Source organism: Artemia sp. Qi Xiang Cuo, chromosome 18 (genome assembly GCF_049724085.1).
Source record: "Artemia sp. Qi Xiang Cuo chromosome 18, ASM4972408v1, whole genome shotgun sequence".
Classification (NCBI taxonomy): domain Eukaryota; kingdom Metazoa; phylum Arthropoda; class Branchiopoda; order Anostraca; family Artemiidae; genus Artemia; species Artemia sp. Qi Xiang Cuo.
Genome location: NC_142811.1, coordinates 18425879 through 18450830, shown reverse-complemented (window position 1 = coordinate 18450830; position 24952 = coordinate 18425879). Strand labels below are relative to the sequence as shown.

Genomic DNA, 24952 nt, shown 5'->3' with positions numbered 1-24952 from the left:
CCACTTTTTATTCCTGTATTAGAGACAAAAATACCCCTGCGATTCAATATTATTGTTTTCCATTATTCCATTACTCAGCATTGGGTCGAATATCGTTTCACGTATTCCCAAGCGTTTCGTTGGCGTTTCGTTGACGTTTCTGAGAAGATAAAGAGGAGACAGTGTTTTAGAGAGCTTTGACCCGGAGCAACCATGTGTACACGCCTGGCCAGCAGTGCTTGAAGCGTCATCTATAAACTAGGTACAAGCATCAACTACAACCTTTGTAGACTTGCTGGTGAAGACTTGTCAATCCTAGACATTTGCTAAAATACTATTTCCTTCAGATCCTTCTTCCGGCTGCTGATGAAGCCCAAGAACTGAACGTGAAAGTGAGCACAACCAAATCAAACATCTTACTTTTATCTTATCCTTATATACCCTTATTAATTGTCTTACCTTACCAAATATAAAACTTTAAAAACTTTTTCCCATGCTGATCAATTATCTGCGTTGCGCATATACCGATCCCTTGATTCGATGCATTCTGCTGGGAGTGCAATGAATGGTTGGGGGGAAATCATCCGACACTTCTCCTGTTTTCCCCCCAAATTTCTCCAGGCACTTATTTAGAGCTGGGTCGAGCCTACAGACTGAGCCTACAGAATCACACCATTGACCCCGGTCCAAAGCCAAATCACTAGTGACACCAGGACTCGAACCCCTGACCTCAGGAGTTCAAGTCTGGAGCGCGAGCCACTCAGCTAGGACAAAAATCCTTGCTATTTTCCTGAAATTTTCCTCTTTTGTCTTTTTCGATTTCCTAAGACATGCCTATTATTAGCGCAAGACTTGTCGGTGTTACCATTTCAAGGGATCTCAAGTAAGATACATTTACAAAATTGTTATAGAAGTAATGTGTTGGTATCCTTCTTCAAACTACTGAATAAATTAAAGTCTCCTGGAACCCATGCTCTCCGTGTTTACCAATTTTTCCCTCTGTTTTCTCCTCTCCTATTTCCAGTTCATCAGATATCTGTTGTTACGTCACTGTTTGTCGTGCTCTTTCAGTTTTACTTGATACGTTATTCCATCTTCCTTTGTGTTTTTCGTTTGACTTTATTCAACAGCATTTTAAATAAATAAATTATACTATCTAATAAGGACATTGGATGGACAGGAGCACCACCAGCCATAATGATTTTTATATAGCTCAGGGGGGGGGGGGGGAATTTCACCAGCAGATCATCTTACCAACCAAGATCAAAATTTCGGTAAAGAATCGGAAAAAAACTGTGATAAATCTGGGGAAAATTTGCAAAATCGCAACTGAAATTTACGAAAACTTTTTATTTTCTTTCGAAAGGACCAAACCCATTTAGCAGAGAGGGATGTACATATACTTGACTCTAAGGGCGTCATGCCTAGGGCTGAGTATACTCGTATAAAACCAGCTTACCTCGTCTAGACATGCAGCAAGACATCCTTCTTTAGTGGAAGTGAATATTAAAGCATCGTCGTGACCCCTTAGCAACTTATTTGGCACTCTTTCAAAGGTCCATGGTCGATTACAGACGTTTTCTAAAAATAAAATAAAATAGTTGTAGATAAATGATTCTAGTAGCTAAGAGTAGCCTAGTACCGTGATTTGAGCTTTTTTTCAGATTAAGATATGCATGCCGGGACATCTTTTGTAATGCTCTTATTACCTATTTCTTCTTTCATGATTCAGAGCAAGCTGAAGGGGGCCCAAAAAGAGACCTTCGAAGATTTGAGATATTTTTTACCCCTCTTCTAGCCAAGAGAAATCTTCGTTTTTCCATAATCAACAATGATATTTATTTTATGAATAGAAGTATATAGTCTTTGATCTCAATCTACCCCCTAAGTATACACCCTTGAAAGTATTCAGACCCCGCCACTCTTGCCACGTGAAATCAGAAATTCTTGGCGTGGTTTAAAGAGGGCCTTGCATAGATTGGGATGAAGTAGGAGCGTGTCTAGATGTGCTGGCCTTAGTTGGCTTAGTGCTTCAGTGAGTTGTTAGTAGTAGTATAGGTAGTTAAGTTCGCCAAAGGACACACAGTTGCACAGAATCAAAGTTTTGTTCCAAAAAATATACTAGATGTTCTTTTGACAGTTAAAGTTTAAACCACAGAGAAAAAGAGGGATTACTTGTAAAATATCTTTTGAATCAAAAACTTTTCGTTCTTTTACTGGCTTAAATTTCCGCAGAGGAGAAGCAATCTAATGAATTTTAGCTTTTCATTCTTTCTACTGGCTTGGAATTCTACACATGAGGTTTTAAAATTAATCAGGTTTTCAAAGGGCGGGATTATTGTCTTTCCAGAAATAAAGTGATTGGCTTACAAAAACACGTCACGTGAGTGAGCCAATGAAACTAAGCACACTTTTTACCCTTGAACAGTTGGAAAGCAATCTCTGTTATACAGGAAAGTAATACCACCAACATGCAAGCCAGAAACCGGACCAAAAAAATGTTTATGGGCCCTCTAATAAGCGTGATTGGTAAAAAAGACGTACAAATGTAACAGAATGATTTTTGTTAATAACTATTAACAGTTAACAACAATGTCATACTTTTTCGTAACCAAAACACTTATTATTCTAATAAACGAGTTGTTCCGACTCAAGCAATTAAACTGTCCTTTAGATTCCTTAGGTATGAATTTTCAGTCATAAAACCAACTATTCTGTCTAGTTTTAAAGTTTTACCACGAAGCTCCATATATTTTATTCATGCATCAACTAACACTTAAAGGTATTATAAAAGAAAAGTTACTATAAAATAGACAAACAAAAATAACGGAAAGTCAAGCTACAGATATTTTGAAGATGAAATCAACCTACTAGCGTTGTGGGAGGGAGTGGGAGTGGGAGGGAGACGTTCCGTTTTCAGGACAAAAAAAGGAGTCAAATTTGCGTATAGAGATGACATAACGTCAAAATGCCTCAATCTATTCTTATATATTTTTATATTCTTGTATATTAAAATGCCTCAATCTATTCTTGCATATTTTTATAAGTTTTTAGCTTTACAGAATGCGCTGGCCACCAAATACTCCAAGAAATAACACCTTTTACTTGAAAACATGCATAAATAAATAGAACATAAGGTTATCAAAGGCCAAGGTATATTATTTTATATTTGACCCCATTTTGGGACATTTTTACTGAATCTGATAGGCGAGTGCTGCGAAAGTGCTATTTTAAGTACGTGAAGTTTTCTCTTGAGGCCCCTCGGTGGTTCAAGAATAGGTACATGGTTAACCGTTTTGGTGTGGTGGAACCGGTTCAGGCCGGTGATAAACAGCTTCACAAATTGAGCAACTAGTCCTCTTCTCACCCGTGGAAATATAAGATTTGGTATTATTAGTAATTTGTGTATATTTTATGACATGTTTGTTTTGTTTTCCTTTCTTTTATTGTACTCCATCGTTTTCTTTATTTTGTTTATAGATGGGTAATAAAGAACATACATACATACATACATTAAATCAAGGACAAAAGTTCATGGGCTTCAGGTACCAGATCTTTCGTTTCAGTATAATAAATATAATCTCTAGAAAAACTTCAAATTTTCAGATGAATGACTCATTTTCAGCTTGTTATTTTATATTTCTTTTATTTAAGTCTTCAGAAGAAACACAAGGGAATGCCCGTATATGGCTTTAAATCTTTTGATTTTAATGTTGAAAATCTTAGATTAATGACTTAAAAGTCTTAAAAGTTTTAAAGCTGTCTTTCTTAAAGAATTGTGAAAGAAAGACAAAATGAGCGAGGGTTAAGGAAGGAGTAACCCCTCTTATATACTTATTTATGTTTCACTCTTAATGTTACTCCTTAATTTTAGTTGAAAAAAGCTTTTTTTAGTTTAATTTCTGGCCGTTTTTCAAATCATGCCAGGAAATTCCCTTCCCCTCGCATAATATTACCCCTGGAAAATTCTTCCAGAAACTTTTTTCTCCACGGAAAATTCTCCCCGTGGAAAATCCCCTCCAGCAGAAAATTCCCCCAAAATAATTTCCGTATATTTCCCATTAACAAATACTATATGTGAACAATGGACAAATTCTGTAGCTTCCAGTCCTTTTCACACGGACTATAGGGGGTCATGTCATTTCCAAAGGCAAATTTATTGAAACCTTTCAACTATGCTAAATTAAATAGCTATCTCAAAATTTTGATCAGATGTCTTTGGGGAAAAAGGGGCGTGGAGGGAGGCTATTTGCCATCCATTCTTTCTGGTCACTTAAAAAGAGCATTAGAATTTTTTTCTTTCCGTTCAAATGAGCCCTCTCCCTTTTCTCAAGGACAATTGGCACAAGACGATCACCCCCTGGAAAAAACAACAACAAAACATACAAATAAACACGCATCCGTGGTCTTTCTTCTAGCCAAAAAAAAATACAAATTCCACATTTTCGCAGATACGAGCTTGAAACCTCTATCGTAAGGTTCTCTGGTATGATGAATCAGAAGGTGTTATTTTCATTAAGATCCCTTGACTTTTCGGGTGTTTTTCTTTTTTTGAAAATCACACAAATTTTCTTAAGCTCTTACCCTTTCATGGATAAAATAAAACGTAAAGAACCTTATATATTTGGAATCAGCATAAAAAGGCAGCTCTTTCAATGTTTCGATTGTCATCAAAATTCTGTTTTTTAGAGTTTTTCTTACTATTGGGCCAAGTCGCTCCTCACTTACAGTTTGTTACTACGAGCTATTTGAAAATGACTGTCACAAGCCCAGATGAACCGAATTCACATTTCAGGGTAAAAATTAAAACTCATCGCAGAAAAAAAAGATATATTATTATTGGTCAAAAAACCAAAAAAAAAAAAAAGACAGGAATATAATCCATCATTTCAAAAATATTAAAAACAATAAATTTATCATAATTTTTTTTTAATAAATTAAACAGTTTAATAAAAAAAAAACAAAGAGGGGGTGAAAGAAAAAAATAATATAAATGGTATAAACAAGGAAGATGAAAAATATTGGTTGGTTAATTATTATTCCTTTTTATCTTTTTTTTTAGCAATTCAGGGGATAAACATTTTAAAGAAATATACTAAAAAATGGACTATACAAATACAAGTAAAAAATCCAAAATTGTTAACATAAACTTTACACAATGAGTGATAAAAGCGCAAAGGAGATTCAATCATGGGCGTAGCCAGCATATTGTCTAGGGGGGGGCAGTCGATAGTGTGATGGAGGGCCTTTTACCAACTGCTTTTCCAACCATCTGCTTTTTCAGCCATATCTAATGTAAATTTGAAGGTCTAGGGGGGGGCAGCTGCCCCCTCCCCTGCCCTTACCCCACCCAAAACCCAGGAATTAAATTACTTAACATATAATTTATGCGGGGGAAAAGTGCTCTTCAATATTTTTATTTCAAAAATTTTATTTGGGTAAAAATGGGATTTTTTTTTATGAAGAACGACGCTGGCGAGGTCTAAGAGAGGAAAAGTGAACTTGTCCAGGGGTTATGGAAGGCATTATAAGGGAAACACGAGGAAGTTTTCGTTCTGCTTTCTTCAAAGGTGACCAGATTGGCACTGCAAAGAAGGGAGACATAAGGGACTTTACTCTCATTACAGATAACTCTTAGGTGTCTCTGTCAGCCTGCCTCTATTCTTCTAGACAATTCCTTTCAGACACCAGAATGCCGAACGTTATGCTCGACCTGTACCTCGTTTGTACATCAGTAATACTTTTAAAAACTATTGTTTTCGATGGGGGAAGGCCCTTCCCGGAAGGGGGATCGTGTTATGTTGTTGTTTTTATGTTGTTTCTTAGTTTTCTTGGTTGTTCCTCTTACCCGTTTTTTTTTTTTTTGCTCATGAAAATTAAAATCACAGAGGCTATTTTCTCTCATTTTTTTCTTATTCAATAAAACATTAGTACCAAGGCCGTACCCAGCGGGGTGAGGGGGTGGGGGTGGATGGTTAAGGGATTTGAACCCCCCCCCCCCAAAAAAAAAATGTTTGTCTGGATATAAAAAAATTTTGTATGCGTTTTTTTAGTTTTTTTTTGTGTAATTTGCTCGCTTTGTGCTTTAAATACCTTGTATGAAAAAGAAATCTCATTGAAAAAGAAAAAGGAAACCTTGAAGAGTGTAAATAGCGGACTTAATCACATTGGCTTTTGGATGGTTCATATGAACTGTGATCTATAGTGTTTTTTTTTTCTTTTTCGTTATTTTCTTTTTTCCCCTTTTTTGTAAAAAAAAAATGGATCTTCGTTGAAAAAAATAAAATATCGCTTTGTGAATTCTAAATAACGTCGTGAGTCCTGAAACCTGATTGGCGACCCAATGGCTTCGTACATTGCAGCTTTGCTGATTCGCAAAAATTTATTATCCTCTCCGAAATAAATTTTCGGGAGTATTGGTTTGAGGTAGCCATAATGTTCAATCTGTATTATCAAATTAAATCACGTGAGCAGCGCGGCGGATATACCCCTGAAACAAAAGTGCAGTCACAACCCTTCTCTGCTAATGAGTATTTATTATGCTTCTCATTGTTTTTTGTTAAGATTTTTTTTTTCAAAATTGTAGAAACTTATATTTTTAGAATAGAACAATAGTTACCAGATTCGCTTTACAAAAACCAAAGTCGTTTGTTTAGGAACACGACATTTTGCCCTTGCTAAAAAAAAAACAGTTATCTGATCTATTGGTATTCCCACCGATACACCAAAAAACAATTGCTTTGTTAGTGATGTGTAAATAAATAGCCAACTGTGAAATCAGTAATATCAGAGCTTTTCAAATCTACAAACTATAATTTACGTTTCTCTTGAATTCCAAATACCTTTATTGTTTTAAACCAGGGACGTCAAAGATACGGCTCACAAGTCAATAACGGCCCAAGAGCTTTTGTGTGTGCGCCCTGACCTAGATTAGTAAGACTGAAATAATATGACTTGTCATTCAGATAGGGTACTATAAAGGATTTTTTTTGGGGTGGGGGTGGGGTGGGGGGGGGTACAAAAAAACTTTAAAAGTGTCAAAAATATGTTGATATTAATTTTTGTTACGTTTTTAAGATTCGGACAAATATTTCGGGGGCGGGGGTGGGCTCAAACCCCCTACCCCCTGGATACACCCTTGCATACAGAATAAAATATAAAATAATATAAAAATCACAACACAAACATCAATTAATTTGTATTTTAGCTAACAACATTAATAGGTGTTTTCAATCACAAATTTACAAACTACAAATATTATATGCTTCTTATACATTTTTATATTTTTTATACAAATATTATACATTTTTTAATGAAATATCTGTCTTGTGTACTAGAAGATATTAAATTACAATGAAAAAGAAAAGAAAAAAACATACAAAAACTTGGCATAATTTTAAGATACTTATTTTAAGATACTTGACTTATTTTTTCAAAAATTTAGAAATATATACGAAGATGTACTAGATCTTTTCCAAAGGAATTATTCAAGGGTAGTTTGAGATATATGTTGGAAAAATAATAAGCAGTACTAAAAAGTGATTTAGCCCCAGTGTTTAGCGTTATGATGAAAGAAAGGTTCAAATGGGTAGGCCGTGTTTTACTGATGATAGATTGCCAAAAATTAGGTTTTTTGGCTATTCATCTGGGGCCAAATGAAATTGAAAAAAAGGTAGTCCTCGAAAAAGCTCGGGAAAGGTATTAAGAAAGGACTTAAGGGAATTTGAACTTTAGGGAAGAGAGTAAAGAGTGCAGAGGTATGGAGATTGGAGTGGAGAAGGAGCTGTGTTAGTCTCAGGAAGTTTGGTGAAACAATGAGCTGTTATTAGAAGTATAAAAAGATATTACAAGGTCCATCTGCCAATGTGACATAAGCTAGCTTTATTATTACAATGGATATATCCTTCCTTGATTGGGGTATATGCTCACGTGATAGTCAACTGAGCTGGTAAACCCGACCAATTGATTTTTCTAACGATGTCCTATATTCTCATTCTGCAAAACCTTTGTTTTTATGTTTAGTATGATGCTGGAGATTTACCAATATCCTTTTCAACTCATATATGAATATTTTTGCAATATTGTACAGTTGAAAAGTTTATAGCTGAAAACAGTTTGGAAAAAGAGGAAAATAAGTCTGCGAACCAAGATTAGAATATTGGAAGTAGAATAGATCCATGCAGTTCTATGATGCCCCCGTACAAACAGGTTTTTTCTAGTAGTTACAGATCATCACACTCTTTGCCAAGAGGAACGACGCAATTTAAAATTTAATTGTCTTTTTTTTTTTTTACAGATAATCACCCTCTTTGCCAAGAGGAATGACACAGTTTAAAAGTTCAATGTCTTTTTGGTGATAAGCCCAAAAAACCAGCACGTCTTGTTTCATTGTTATGCAATTATTTTTGTAATGAAAAGGGTAATTACTTCTTTAGTTTACGAGATTTGCGAATTTTTTTTTGCGAAAAGATATTTGCGAAAAGATATTTGCGTAGACGCTTACAAGGGACATTGCTAGAAAGTATTCAATAGCTTAATTGAAAAGTAACGATAGAATGACATTGTGACTTGACCTAGCTTTACCTCGCCGATGTGGTATTTATAATACGTAATTAATTTTTTAAAAATATTGTAAATTTAAAAATAAAGGGCTTAAACGTGTTAGGCGGGTGGTGGGTTGCAGCGCGGGGGGAGGGGCCCGTGGGTTCCGTTAAAGAGGAGACCGGTGCACGGAGAGAGTGCGGTTATACACGGGGTCAGGTACAAGGAGGGTTTCGGTGCCCGGGGGCTCTCCCTTTTTTTTTTTCGTAAATCGGGCTCCCGGTTTTCAAAAAAACTTTTTATTATGTTGCTTGGATCATTTTGTGACTAGATATTAAAATTAATTAAAATTAGCACGGAGGTTCAGTTGTACAGGGGTTTCAGTTATACAGGGGTTCAGTTACATGTGGGTTCTTTGTGTTAAATAAGTAGTTTTTGTATCTTTTAAAAGAACTTTACGGGGATTGAGAGACTCAGTTGCCTAATTCCGTGTGATTTTTCTTTACTTGATGCTCATTAAAAACGAAATTTTTGTGTTAAATAAGTAGTTTTTTTATCTTTTAAAAGATCTTTACGGGGATTGAGAGACTGAGTTGCCTAAGTACGTGTGATTTTTATTTACTTGATGGTCATTATAATCGAAATTTTTGTGTTAAATAAGTAGTTTTTGTATCTTTTAAAATAGCTTTACGGGGATTGAGAGACTCAGTTGCCTTATTCCTTGTTTTTGTTCGTGTCTTTATTGACATGTTATTATTTTTTATTATGTGTATTTTTTATTTTTTTTTTCTTTTATCAGAAGTTTAGGTTGTTTGTGAGACTCAGATGCCTAATTCCGTGTGGTTTTTCCTTACTTGACGGTCATTAAAAACTAAATTTTCGTGATCTCTAAGAATATTTTGTATCAGTTATATTTTCGATAATTGGATTGAGATACTCAGTTGCCTAATTCCGTGTGATTTTTCTTTACTTGATGTTCATTAAAAAAGAAATTTTTTTGTTAAATAAGTAGTTTTTTTATCTTTTAAAAGAGCTTTACGGGGATTGAGAGACTCAGTTGCCTAATTCCGTGTTTTTTTTCTTTAATTGAGTTTAATTAAAAAACGAAATTTTCGTGTTAAATTAGTAGTTTTTGTATCTTTTAAAAGAACTTTACGGGGATTGAGAGACTCAGTTGCCTAATTCCGTGTGATTTTTATTTACGAGTTTCTAATTATTAAATTACAGTATGTGTTATATCGTTCGTTTTTGTATATTTTAAAAGATCTTTACGGGGATTGAGAGACTCAGTTGCCTATTTCCGTGTGATTTTTCCTTACTTGATGCTCATTAAAAACGAAATTTTTGTGTTAAATAAGTAGTTTTTGTATATTTTAAATGATCTTTACGGGGATTGAGAGACTCAGTCGCCTAAGTCCGTGTGATTTTTCTTTACTTGTTGGTCTTTAAAAACGAAATTTTTGTGTTAAATAAGTAGTTTTGTCTATTTTAAAAGATCTTTAAGGGGTTTGAGAGACTCAGTTGCCTTATTCCGTGTGATTTTTCTTTACTTGTTAGTCATTAAAAACTAAATTTTTGTGTTAAATAATTATTTTTTGTATATATTAAAAGAGCAGTACGGTGAGTGAGCGACACAGGTGCATTAGTAATTTTTATTTTTCTTTACGGTGGTGTAGTTAAAAACGTAATTTGTTTGTTAAAGTATTAGTTTTTGTATATAATAATATATCTTGACGGTTTTTTTTAGTCTATGTTTAATAATTACGTGAGGTTTTTCCTTACTTGGTCGAAAAAATTATAGTCCTTGTTGTGTTAAATAATTATTCTTTCAAAATGTTAAAAGAGCATAAATTTGGGTTTGTTTCCCATTTTACTTTGTCCGAGAGTTGTGTCAGTACTTGGTGGTCGTTAAAAACGAAAATTTTGTGTTAAATAAGTAGTTTTTGAATCTTTTAAAAGAGCTTTACGGGGTTTGAGAGACTCAGTTGCCTAATTCCGTATGGTTTTTCTTTACTTGGTAGTCATTAAAAACAAAATTTTCGTGTTAAATAAGTAGTTTTTTTATCTTTTAAAAGAGATTTAAGGGGTTTGAGAGACTCAGATGACTGTTTCCGTGTGGTTTTTCTTTAATTTGTGATCATTAAAAACGAAATTTTTGTGTTAAATAAGTAGTTTTTGTATCTTTTAAAATAGCTGTAAGGGGTTTGAGAGACTCTGTAATGCACTAGTTTTTCAGTAAAGACACTCAATATCCTAAAAGTGTTTAATTCAAACTTTTTTAGAACTTCGAAATTTCTAAACTTTATTTATTTCTTTCTGTCTATACATAACTTAAAATGTCAAAGTATGATTACAGTTCTAACAATTGCGCTCTATGATTGGTCAGAGACACGATGTGACTTTCCCACTGGCATTCTATGACCGGTTATTGACAGCGCTCTGTGATTGGTCAGAGACACGATGTGACTTTCCCACTGGTATTCTATGACTGGTTATTGACACAACCTAATCTATTGCATGTATTAAATCAGTATTTTTTACGCAGTGGAACGATAAACACATAAGTCATATCTTTAAAAAAAAAGTGAAGATGGAACATTTTAATAAAGTGTGTTTACATAACAAGGTTATTGTAGCATTGAATGCCGACAAAGAGAAATATTTAAACTTTGAAACAAGTACAAGTGGTAGCACTATTTGAAATGTGTGCATGCATTGTCACGACAGTAAGGAATTAAATTGCTTTGGAATACCGAAAAAATTCAACTCTTATGTTGGTGGATATGTGAGACTGAGATCTCCAGAGAGGATTGCACTCAAAGAGAATGCCAACATAAAAATAATCATTGATGATAGAGGACAACTCCTTGCTACTGTTGCAGGTAACACATTACCTACTGAGACATCCAATAGTCACCTTTCAGGTATTAGCATTCAACGGAAGATCAATAAAAGAAAGGCCTACTCTTCTACTAATATCGTAAACCATATCTTGTCTACGTGCCGAAACTGTTACCTGCGTAAAAATAATGTGATAATAGAGGATGAAATTGCCGGAAAAATAAAAAGGACGTTGTCAGAAAATATCACGAAGGAATATAACGATGAATCAATGAAAAACAAAGTACCATCAAACGTTACTGCTATTGCTCTAACATTCATTGAACCAAATAATACCAAACACGAAAAGCATATTGAGCCTTTTGATGAGACACCAGTAAAAATTGTGTATGAATCAAAATGGAATAATGATTATTCTACTGATTACGAACTAAGAGAAGACAATAGCTATAATATCTAGAGAGAACATGGTGAACTATTTTATGGAACAGCTTCAAAATGTCCAAAGTTAATTGTTGATATTAATAATGTATCATAATATATTTATTTTATTAAAATTCTACATAGCATTATTTCATTAAAAATATATTTTGCATTACATTGCTATGTGTTCATTATTTTTAGAGTAAGCTAGCATATCAAACGTTTAGAATGTCTAATAAAACGTCGGAGATGTAAGAAAAGGAATTTGCATACATCTATTGTCAGACACATGGGGACAAATTTTTCTTGAATTCACCTCCTGGATAAATAAAAAAAAGACATTTCATTCAAGAAATTATGACGAAACTCTAAGTAAGCTACAAACTCTGTCTTGAAGTTACCTCATGGATACACAATGCAGAAATTTCATTTAAAAAATTATCAAAAATTGTAAGTAAGTAGCAAATTCTTTCAAAAATCTGTTAATACGTTTAAGCAATAAATATCTTTAAGCTTAACCCGTCTTTATTCTTTAGAATAGTTTTATTCATTTCATTAAATTATGAAGAAATTGTAAGTAAGTAACAATAGCTTTCTTGAATTAGCTTCCTGGACACAATACAGATATTTAATTCAAGAAATAATAATAAAATCGCAAGTAAGTAATAAAGTCTTTATTATTTTCCCCTATTGGATACACAATACTGAAATTTCATTCAATAAATTATGAAGGATTTCTAGATAGGTAACACACTCGTGCTACCTCATTGATACACAATGCAGAAATTTCATTTAAGAAATTATCAAAAATTTTAAGTAAGTAGCAAATTCTTTCTTGAGTTCGCCTCCTGGGTAAATAAAAAAGACAATTCATTAAAGAAATTATGAAAAAATTGTAAGTAAGTAGCAAATTCTTTCTTGAATTCACCTGCTGGATAAACAAAAAGACATTTCGTTCGAGAAATTATGACAAAATTCCAAGTAAGTAACAAACTCTTTATTGTTTTCATGACTTAGATACACGTTGTAGAAATTTAATTCAAGAAATTATGAAAAAATTCTCAGTAAGTAGCAATTTCTTTCTTGAAGTCAACTCTTGGATACACAATACGTAAATTTAATTTAAGAAATTATGAAAAAAAACAATTTCTTTTTTGAAGTCAACTCTTGGATACACAATACAGAAATTTCATTCAAGAAATTATGAAAATATTTGTAAGTAAGTAACAAACTCTTTTTTTTTTCACCTCTTGGATATTCAGTACAGATACTTCATTCAAGAAATTATGAAAAAATCGCAAGTAAGTAACTTTTTTTTCTATTTATCAAAAACAATTTTCACTTAGCTACACGATGTAGAAATTTAATTCAAGAAATTAGGAAAAAAAATTCTCAATAAGTAACAATTTCTTTCTTGAAGTCAACTCATAGATACACAATACTGAAATTTCATTCAAGAATTTCATGACTTAGATAAACTATGTAGAAATTTGATTCAATAAATTATGAAAAAATTCTCAGTAAGTAACAATTTCTTTCTTGAAGTCGTCTCTTGGATACACAATGCGGAACTCTCATTCAATAAATTATGAAAATATTTGTAAGTAATTAACAAACTCTGTATTTATTTCACCTCTTGGATATACACTACAGATACTTAATTCAATAAATTTTGAAAAAATTTCACTTAAGTAACTTTTTTTTCTCTTTATAACAAACAATTTTCACTTAGCTCAATGATGTAGAAATTTAATTCATGAAATTATTGAAAAATTCTCAGTAAGTAACAATTTATTTCTTGAAGTCAACTCTTGGATACGTAATACGGAAATTTGATTCAAGAAATTATGAAAAAATTGTAACTAAGTAGCAAATTCTTTCATGAATTTACCTGCTGGACAAAAAAAAAAGAAATTTCGTTAAAGAAATTATGACAAAATTCTAATTAAGTAAAAAACTATTTTTTTTTTTAACTATTTATATAAACTACATATAAATTTAATTAAATAAATATTTAAAAAATTAAAATTATAATGAGAAAATACTTTATTTATTTAACATTTTGTAAAAACAAAAAAAAAAAAAATAAAATAAATTTATTTAAATAAATTTTTAAAAAAAAAACATTAATAAAAAAAATTTTTTTTTTTAAAGATTTATATAAAATTTTTAGAAATTAAATTAATTAAATTATTAAAAAAATTATCAGTAAGTAACCATATCTTTCTTGAAGTTAACTCTTGGATACACAATACGGAAATTTAATTAAATAAATTATGAAAATATTTGTAAGTAAGTAAAAAACTATTTATTAATTTCAACTCTTTTATAGAAAGTGGAGACACTAAATTCATTAAATTATTAAAAAATATCAATTAAGTAGCTTTTTTTTTTCTTTATCAAAATAAAATTTAAATGAGATAAAGGAGATTGGAAATTTAATTACAGAAATTATGAAAAAATTTTCAGTAATTAAAAATTTACTTATTTTATTCAACTCGTTGATAAAAACACAAAGGAAATTTCATTCAAGAAATTATAAAAAATATTTGTAAGTAAGTAACAAGCTCTTTATTGATTTCACCTCTTGAATATACAGTACATATACTTCATTCAAGAAACGTGATTAAACACGTTTTGAAACTACATGCTATTTGTATGCCGTTCCTTGGCACCTTTCCAAACGAACAGGGAGTCCCCACTGGTTCCTACACAGTGCAAAAAAGTGAGCAGTTCCACAACTCAACTTTTTAAACCAGCCTGGTTTTTTAGGGACCAATACGAAGCGATATGCAAATTCGACATAGCGTTATTTCATTTTTTGAAGGTTCATTTAGACGAAGTAACGTGGGCGCACGGAACTTCGTCTAAATGAACCTTAAAAAAATGAAATAAAGCTATGTCGAATTTGCATATCTCTCCTTATTGGTCCTAAAAAACCAGTCTGGTTGAAAACGTGGAGTTTTCGTACTGCTCACTTTTGCAATGTGTAGGAACCAGTGGGAATCCCTGTTCGTTTGGAAAGGTGCCAGAAAGGCATACAAATAGCATGTAGTTTCAAAACGTGTTTAATCACGTTTCTTGAATGAAGTATCTGTACTGTATATTCAAGAGGTGAAATCAATAAAGACTTGTTACTTACTTACAAATATTTTTATAATTTCTTGAATGAAATTTCCGTATTATGTGTATCCAAGAGTTGACTTCAAGAAAGAAATTGTTACTTACTGAAAATTTTTCATAATTTCTTGAATTAAATTTCCCACATCGTGTAGCTAAGTGAAAATTGTTTGTGATAAAGAAAAAAGCTACTTACTGCGATTTTTCATAATTTCTTGAATGAAGTATCTGTACTGTATATCCAAGAGTGAAATTAATAAAAGTTTGTTACTTACTTACAAATATTTTCATAATTTCTTGAATGAAATTTCCGTATTGTGTATCAAATCTAACTTCAATAAATAAATTGTTACTTACTGATAAATTTTTTCATAATTTCATTAATTTAATTTCTATATCGTATATCTAACACGTGAAAACAATAAAGTTTGTTACTTACTTAGACTTTTTTCATAATTTATTGAATTACATGTCTTTTTTTTTTTTTGTTTATCCAACAGGTGAATTCAAGAAGAATTTGCTACTTAGACTGAGAATTTTTTCATAATTTCTTGAATTAAATTTCTAGGTCGTATATCTAACTCGTGAAAACAATAAAGATTTGTTACTTACTTAGAATTTTGTCATAATTTCTTGAACGAAATTTCTTTTTGTTTGTCCAGCAGGTAAATTCAAGAAAGAATTTGCTACTTAGTTACAATTTTTCATAATTTCTTGAATCAAATTTCCGTATTGCGTATCCAAGAGTTGACTTCAAGAAAAAATTGTTACTTACTGAGAATTTTTCAATAATTTCTTGAATTAAATTTCTACATCATTTAGCTAAGTGAAAATTGTTTGTGATAAAGAGAAAAAAGTTACTTACTTACGATTTTTCACAATTTCTTGAATGAATTATCTGTACTGTATATCCAAGATGTGAAATCAATAAAGAGTTTTTTACTTACTTACAAATATTTTCATAATTTCTTGAATGAAATTTCCGCATTGTGTATCCAAGAGACGACTTCAAGAAAGACATTGTTACTTACTGAGAATTTTTCATAATTTCTTGAATCAAATTTCTACATCGTGTATCTAAGTCAGGAAATTCTTGAATGAAATTTCCGTATTGTATATCCATGAGTTGACTTCAAGAAAGAAATTGTTACTTACTGAGAATTTTTTCCCAATTTCTTGAATTAAATTTTTACATCGTGTAGCTAAGTGAAAATTGTTTTTGATAAAGAGAAAAAAAAGTTACTTACTTGCGATTTTTTCATAATTTCTTGAATGAAGTATCTGTACTGTATATCCAAGAGGTGAAAACAAAAGAGTTTGTTACTTACTTACAAATATTTTCATAATTTCTTGAATGAAATTTCTGTATTGTGTATCCAAAGTTGACTTCAAGAAAGAAATTGTTTTTTTTCATAATTTCTTAAATGAAATTTCCGTATTGTGTATCCAAGAGTTGACTTCAAGAAAGAAATTGCTACTTACTGAGAATTTTTCATAATTTCTTGAATTAAATTTCTACAACGTGTATCTAAGTCATGAAAACAATAAAGAGTTTGTTACTTACTTGGAATTTTGTCATAATTTCTCGAACGAAATGTCTTTTTGTTTATTCAGCAGGTGAATTCAAGAAAGAATTTGCTACTTACTTACAATTTTTTCATAATTTCTTTAATGAATTGTCTTTTTTATTTACCCAGGAGGCGAATTCAAGAAAAATTTGCTACTTACTTAAAATTTTTGATAATTTCTTAAATGAAATTTCTGCATTGTGTATCCATGAGGTAACACGAGTGTGTTACCTATTTAGAATTCCTTCATAATTTCTTGAATAAAATTTCAGTATTGTGTATCCAAGAGGGGAAAATAATAAAGACTTTATTACTTACTTGCGATTTTATTATTATTTCTTGAATTTAATATCTGTATTGTGTCCAGGACGTGAATTCAAGAAAGCTATTGTTACTTACTTACAATTTCTTCATAATTTAATGAAATGAATAAAACTATTCTAAAGAATAAAGACGGGTTAAGCTTAAAGATATTTATTGCTTAAACATATTAACATATTTTTGAAAGAATTTGCTACTTACTTACAATTTTTGATAATTTCTTAAATGAAATTTCTGCATTGTGTATCCATGAGGTAACTTCAAGACAGAGTTTGTAGCTTACTTAGAGTTTCGTCATAATTTCTTGAATGAAATGTCTTTTTATTTATCCAGGAGGTGAATTCAAGAAAAATTTGTCCCCATGTGTCTGACAATAGATGTATGCAAATTCCTTTTCTTACATCTCCGACGTTTTATTAGACATTCTAAACGTTTGATATGGTAGCTTACTCTAAAAATAATGAACACATAACAATGTAATGCAAAATATATTTTTAATGAAATAATGCTATGTAGAATATTAATACAATAAATATATTATGATACATTATTAATATCAACAATTAACTTTGGACATTTTGAATCTGTTCCATAAAATAGTTCACCATGTTCTCTCTTGATATTATAGCTATTGTCTTTTCTTAGTTCGTAATCAGTAGAATAATCATTATTCCATTTTGAGTCATACACAATTTTTACTGGTGTCTCATCAAAAGGCTCAATATGCTTTTCGTCTTTGGTATTATTTGGTTCAATGACTGTTTGACCAATAGCAGTAACGTTTGCTGGTGCTTTGTTTTTCATCGATTCATCTTTATATTCCATCGTGATATTTTCTGACAATGCCCTTTTATGTTTCTGGCAATTTCACTGTCTATTATCACATTATTTTTACACAGGTAACAGTTTCGACATGTAGACAAGATATGGTTTACGATATTAGTAGAAGAGTAGGCCTTTCTTTTATTGATCTTCCGTTGAATGCTAATACCTGAAAGGTGACGATTGGATGTATCAGTAGGTAATGTGTTACCTGCAACAGTAGCAAGGAGTTGTCCTCTATCATCAATGATTATTTTTATGTTGGCATTCTCTTTGAGTGCAATCATCTCTGGAGATCTCAATCTCGCATAACCACCAACATAAGATTTGAATTTTTTTCGGTATTCCAAAGAAATTTAATTCCTTACTGTCATGACAATGCATGCATACATTTCCAATAGTGCTACCACCTGTACTTGTTTCAAAGTTTAAATATTTCTCTTTGTCGGCATTCAATGCTACAATAACCTTGTTATGTAAACACACTTTATTAAAATGTTCCATCTTCACTTTTTTTAAAGATATGACTTATGTGTTTATCGTTCCACTGCGTAAAAATACTGATTTAATACATGCAATAGATTAGGTTGTGTCAATAACCAGTCATAGAATACCAGTGGGAAAGTCACATCATGTCTCCGATCAATCACAGAGTACAGTCAAGTGCCAAACAAAGAATGCTAGTGTGAAAGTCACATCTTGTCTCTGAACAATCACCGAGAGCAAGTGCTACAACTTTAAGCATACTTTGACATTTTAAGTTCTGGACGGAAAGACAAAAATAAATAAAGTTGAAAAATTTCGAAGTTTTAAAAAGTTTGAATTAAACACTTTTAGGATATTGAGTGTCTTTACTGAAAAACTAGTGCATTACAGAGTCTCTCAAACCCCTTAAAGCTATTTTAAAAGATACAAAAACTACTTATTTAACACAAAAATTTCGTTTTTAATGATAACCAAGTAAAGAAAAACCACACGGAAACAGGCATCTGAGTCTCTCAAACCCCTTAAAGCTCTTTTAAAAGATAAAAAAACTACTTATTTAACACGAAAATTTTGTTTTTAATTACTAACAATTAAATAAAAAACACACGTAAATAGTCAACTGAGTCTCTCAAACCCCTTAAATATCTTTTAAAAGATGCAAAAAGTACTTAATTAACACAAAAATTTCGTTTTTAACGACCACAAAGTCAACAAAAACCACACTGAAACAGGCAACTGAGTCTCTCAAACCCCGTAACGCTATTTTAAAAGATAGAAAAACTACTTATTTAACACAAAAATTTCGTTTTTAATGACTACCAAGTAATGAAAAACCACACGGAATAAGACAACTGAGTCTCTCAAACCCCTTAAAGCTCTTTTAAAAGATACAAAAACTACTTATTTAACACAAAAATTTCGTTTTTAAAGACAAACAAGTAAAGAAAAATCACACGGAATTTGGCAACTGTGTCTCTCAATCCACTTAAAGCTCTTTTAAAAGATACAAAAAATAATTATTTAACACAAAAATTTCTTTTTTAATTACTACCAAGTAAAGAAAAACAACACGGAATCAGTAACATTAGTCTATAAAACCCGGTACCGATAATCTAAACTAAAAAAAACTAATTATTTAAAACCAAACTTTCGTTTTTAATGAACATAACGTCAAGAAAAATCACACGGACTTATGCGACTGAGTCTCTCAATCCCCGCAAAGATATTTTAAAAGATAGAATAACTATTTATTTAACACAAAATTTTAGCTTTTACTTTCCATATAGTTAAGAAAAAATCACACTTTATTATGAAAATTAGAATAACAATCCTAGTTACTTTCTTTTTAAAAGATACAAACACTACAAAGTAAACTTACAAATATTGTATTAAACTACTACCAAGTCCGGAAAAATCTACCTGACTTATGCCACACAGTCAAGCACTCAACGTCCATCTATTTAAAAGATACAAAAACTACTTATTTAACACGAAAATTTCGTTTTTAATGACCACCAAGTAAAGAAAAATCACACGGAATTAGGCAACTGAGTCAATCAAACCCCAAAAAGCACAAAAATAATATAGCCACTATAAAACAAACAAAAACTAATAAATATTAAATTTACAATAAATTTTAGACACAAAAACATGACTAGGTAAAAAGAGTCACTCACTAAACGAAAAGCTAATATAAAAGATACTCAATAAAATTTTAAATCACAATATTATAGATAAATATGTCTATAAATAAAAAAATATTCACTCTTAAGCATGCAACTGGGTATCTCAATCACCGTAAAGTTCAGTTAAAAAGATATAAAAACTACTACAGTAACACCCTTTAATAGTTTTTAATGACACTCATGGCCAGACCAATAACACTTACTAAGTCACCTGAGTCGCTCCATCCCCAAAAAGCTCTTTTAAAAGATACAAAAACTACTTATTTAACAAAAAATTTTCGTTTTTAATGACCATCAAGTAAAAAAAATCACACGGAATTAGGCAACTGAGTCTCTCAATCCCCGTAAAGCTCTTTTAAAAGATACAAACACTACTTTTTTAACACAAAAATTTCTTTTTTAATGAGCATCAATTAAATAAAAATCACACGGAATTAGGCAACTGAGTCTCTCAATCCCCGTAAAGTTCTTTTAAAAGATACAAAAACTACTTATTTAACACAAAGAACCCCCATGTAACTGAACCCCTGTATAACTGAAACCCCTGTACAACTGAACCTCCGTGCTAAATTTCATTACGTTTAATATCTAGTCACTAAATGCTCCAAGCCTCAGAAGAAAAAGGGATTTTGAAAACAGGGAGCCCGATTTACGAAAAAAAAAAAGGGTACCCCCGTGCAACTGAACCCCCTTGTAACTGAACCCGTGTATAACCGAAATCCCTCCGTGCAACTGTATCCTCTTTAACTGAACCCTCGTGCACCTCACCCCTCTATGCACCCCCCCCCCCGCATAACACTTTTCAGCCCGTTCTTTTTAAATTGACAATATTTTTAAAAAATTAATTACGTATTATACAGACCACATCGGCGAGGTAAAGCTAGGTCAAGTCACAATGTCATTCTATCGTTACTTTTCAATTAAGCTATTGAATACTTTCTAGCAATGTCCCTTGTAAGCGTCTACGCAAATATCTTTTCGCAAATATCTTTTCGCAAAAAAAATTTCGCAAATCTCGTAAACTAAAGAAGTAATTACCCTTTTCATTACAAAAATAATTGCATAACAATGAAACAAGACGTGCTGGTTTTTTGGGCTTATCACCAAAAATACATTTAACTTTGAAACTGTGTCATTCCTCTTGGCAAATATTGTTATGATATTTAAAAAAAAAAAAAGACATTGAAATTTGAAATTGCGTCGTTCCAATTGGCAAATAGTGTGACGACACGTAAATAATAGAAAAACCTGTTTGTACGGGGGCATCATAGAACTGCATGGATCTATTCTACTATTGGAAGCCACAGTGGTCTAGTTTGGCTCGGAAGCCTGGGCGCTCCGAAAGACGGAGGAAGATTTGCTAGATGTTTTCCAGAGAAATTGTCCACGGATTGTTTTGGGTACTGACCGTACCCATAGACTGATCAGTCAGATTGACGTCTGACTGACCGTATCTGTAACAGTAAGCTGCGCGAAAAATATGGTTCTACTCCGCTTCCTAGGGCTGTAATGAGAGAAAGGTTGAGATGGCTAAGACACGTTCTGCAGATGAAGGTTGGCAGATAATTGTCAAAAATTGCCCTTATTAGCCATTCATTTTTGGCCAAACTAAAAGTATTTGTCTCCGAATGCTTCGTCTAACGTATAACGTCTTCGTATAACGTTTCCGAATGGAGTAGGAGGATGTCGTAAGGAAATATTTAAGGGAGACGGAAATTTTTGGAAGGGTGTAAAAAGGGAGGCTTTGAATAGATTGGGATGGAGGAGGAGTGTGGGTAGTTGTGCTGGCCTCAGGAGGCTTGCTGCTTCAGTGAGAAAATCATACATTAATTCGAGTCTGAAGTACGATCTAACTTAACTGTAGATTTTGAAATAAATTAATTGATTATAATCATTTAAACAATAATCAATTAATTGATAATAATTAATATGATTTGGATCTGATTGCGGAAATGGAAAAGAGGAATATCCGTCTCCCGCTTGGAATGAGGGGACATACGCTCCTCACACCTCTTTTTAAGAGGGCCTTAGAGTCCACCCCAGAGGACTACAAAGCGTGACCCTGAAAAATCGTAATTATAAATGACGCCAGAATATGTGCCAAGAGGCTAGAATGCTGGCAGATTAATCTGCACCATTGTCAAGCAGCCTCCTATAATCTTGAAAGATTTGTGGCAAAGACGCAGACATGTATCGTAATGATACATGAGCCATGGACGATCACCAGAAAAGTCATGGGAAAGACCAGAGGAGTTGAACTCTATGTTCATAGTGAGGTACGTTAAGCTTTGCTCCAGGAGCATCCATTATGACTAAATTAAGTCTTTACTAGAATTTTGGCCTGCATAAAATATATGTTTATATTTTATAAATGTATAGATAGATAGATAGATAGATAGATCGTGTATTTCAAAAAGCCCAAGAGCCATATACACAAAAAAAATATGAAAATAGAAAAATTACAACAGAGCAAATTACAAACACACATTAACATGAATACATAGCGAAAAATACCTTCTGGTAAAATACAAAAAAAAAAACAAAAAAAAAAAAAAACTTTAATTACAAAAAATTAAAAATAATTAATTGTAAAAAAATTTACTTATTTTTAATCCCTTCTCTATGTACGCACCAATATGAAATATTGTGGTTGGATTACTACTTTGTAAGATATTTGGAAGCAGCAAAACAATCCCATGTAAGTAATTTTCCCTTAAATCAGAGAGCACCGGGCACTTTCGGAGAAAATGGTCCAAATCTTCGTCCTCATCCCTACAAAGAGGACACACATACCGACCATCAGGATGTACTATCCCCCTGTCGAACACCATTTGTCTACTCTGGATTGGAAGGCAATTCGCCCTAAGCTGAATCCATCGACATAAAATCATAGCCGGTAAATTGAATTTAAAATACATTTCCTCTCCAAAACTAGGTTTAACCTGATTATAATGATTCAATGTAGCAGAATTTAAAACCAGCCCTTGCCAATACTGAATTTCTCGACCCTCTAAGATAAATCGTACCTGGCTTACTAAATTTGTTGGTAGATCAGGGGAACTAAGACCCTCATTCCATAAGTAAGCCATTCCCACACTTTCCAGTAATGACCTAATTTGGGATGGCCACGACCTTTTCGAATCATAGCTCAACATCTGATAATAAGCAGCACTTACTAGTCTGTCTTTATTGCACCTAATGATCTTCAACCAAAATCTAAGCATCAAAATAGACCTACGTAGTTTTAACGAAAACAGGCCCATATCACCTTTCAGAACCTGTGAATGAGTTATCTGATGTAATCCAAATAGTCTTTTATAATACTGGAGCTGGAGGGACTCCAACTTGTGTGCCGCTTCTCCGCCCCAAATCTCCGCTCCATACTCTAATACTGGTAAAATTTTTTTAATAAATATTCTTTTGTGCATTTTTAGGTTTTTAATTCCCATTATCGTCGGATTTCTAAAAATTGCAGACATGGCCACTTTACCTCTATTAATTAATTCATCAACGTGACTCTTTAAACTTCCATTTTCCGATAAAACAAATCCTAAATATTTTATTCTTTTACTTGCTTTAAGTTCCTCATTATTAAATTTAAATTTATAATTATCTTCGCCACTTGTTTTCCTTTTTTTATAAATAACAACTTCACTCTTTTCAACATTCAGCCTTAGTTTTTTCATCTGCAAATAATCATCTATAAGACTCAAAAGCAGATGATATTATTGATGATATGATATTATTGATGATATTATTGATGCAGATGATATTATTATTTGCAGATGATATTGCCTTGGTGGCTAGCACACCGCAAGATCTGCAGACGCTTTTGAGTCTTATAGATGATTATTTGCAGATGAATAAACTAAGGCTGAATGTTGAAAAGAGTGAAGTTGTTATTTTAAAAAAAAGGAAAACAAGTGGCGAAGATAATTATAAATTTAAATTTAATAATGAGGAACTTAAAGTAAGTAAAAGAATAAAATATTTAGGATTTGTTTTATCGGAAAATGGAAGTTTAAAGAGTCATGTTGATGAATTAATTAATAGAGGTAAAGTGGCCATGTCTGCAATTTTTAGAAATCCGACGATAATGGGAATTAAAAACCTAAAAATGCACAAAAGAATATTTAATACAAAAATTTTACCAGTATTAGAGTATGGAGCGGAGATTTGGGGCGGAGAAGCGGCACAGAAGTTGGAGTCCCTCCAGCTCCAGTATTATAAAAGACTCTTTGGATTACATCAGACAACTCATTCAAAGGTTCTGAAAGGTGATATGGGCCTGTTTTCGTTAAAACTACGTAGGTCTATTTTGATGCTTAGATTTTGGTTGAAGATCATTAGGTGCAATGAAGACAGACTAATAAGTGCTGCTTATTATCAGATGTTGAGCTATGATTCGAAAAAGTCGTGGCCATCCCAAATTAGGTCATTACTAGAAAGTGTGGGAATGGCTTACTTATGGAATGACGGTCTTGGTTCCCCTGATCTACCAACAAATTTAGTAAGCCAGGTAAGATTTATCTTAGAGGGTCAAGAAAGTCAATATTGGCAAGGGGTGGTTTTAAATTCTGCTACATTGAATCATTATAATCAGGTTAAAGCTAGTTTTGGAGAGGAAATTTATTTTAAATTCAATTTACCGGCTATGATTTTATGTCGATGGATTCAGCTTAGGGCGAATCGCCTTCCAATCCAGAGTAGACAAATGGTGTTCGACAGAGGGATAGTACATCCTGATGGTCGGTATGTGTGTCCTCTTTGTAGGGATGAGGACGAAGATTTGGACTATTTTCTCCGAAAGTGCCCGGTGCTCTCTGATTTAAGGGAAAATTACTTACATGGGATTGTTTTGCTGCTTCCAAATATCTTACAAAGTAGTAATCCAACCACAATATTTCATATTGGTGCGTACATAGAGAAGGGATTAAAAAGAAGGAAATGTTTTTACAATTAATTATTATTAATTATATGGAATTAAAGTTTTTTTTTTTTTTGTTTTTTTTTTGTATTTTACCAGAAGGTATTTTTCGCTATGTATTCATGTTAATGTGTGTTTGTAATTTGCTCTGTTGTAATTTTTCTATTTTCATATTTTTTTTGTGTATATGGCTCTTGGGCTTTTTGAAATACACGATCTATCTATCTATCTATCTATCT

The 24952-nt window shown here is 32.2% G+C and overlaps 1 protein-coding gene across 1 annotated transcript in view; it reads right to left on the bottom strand.

Moving 5' to 3' along the window:
• Positions 1-24952, bottom strand: part of tyn (trynity) — a 122584-nt gene that overhangs the window by 54885 nt on the left and 42747 nt on the right. Inside the window, exon 5 of the mRNA XM_089104632.1 lies at positions 1439-1560. Within this exon, the coding sequence (XP_088960758.1) occupies positions 1439-1560 (122 nt within the window). The remainder of the gene's footprint in view (positions 1-1438; positions 1561-24952) is intronic.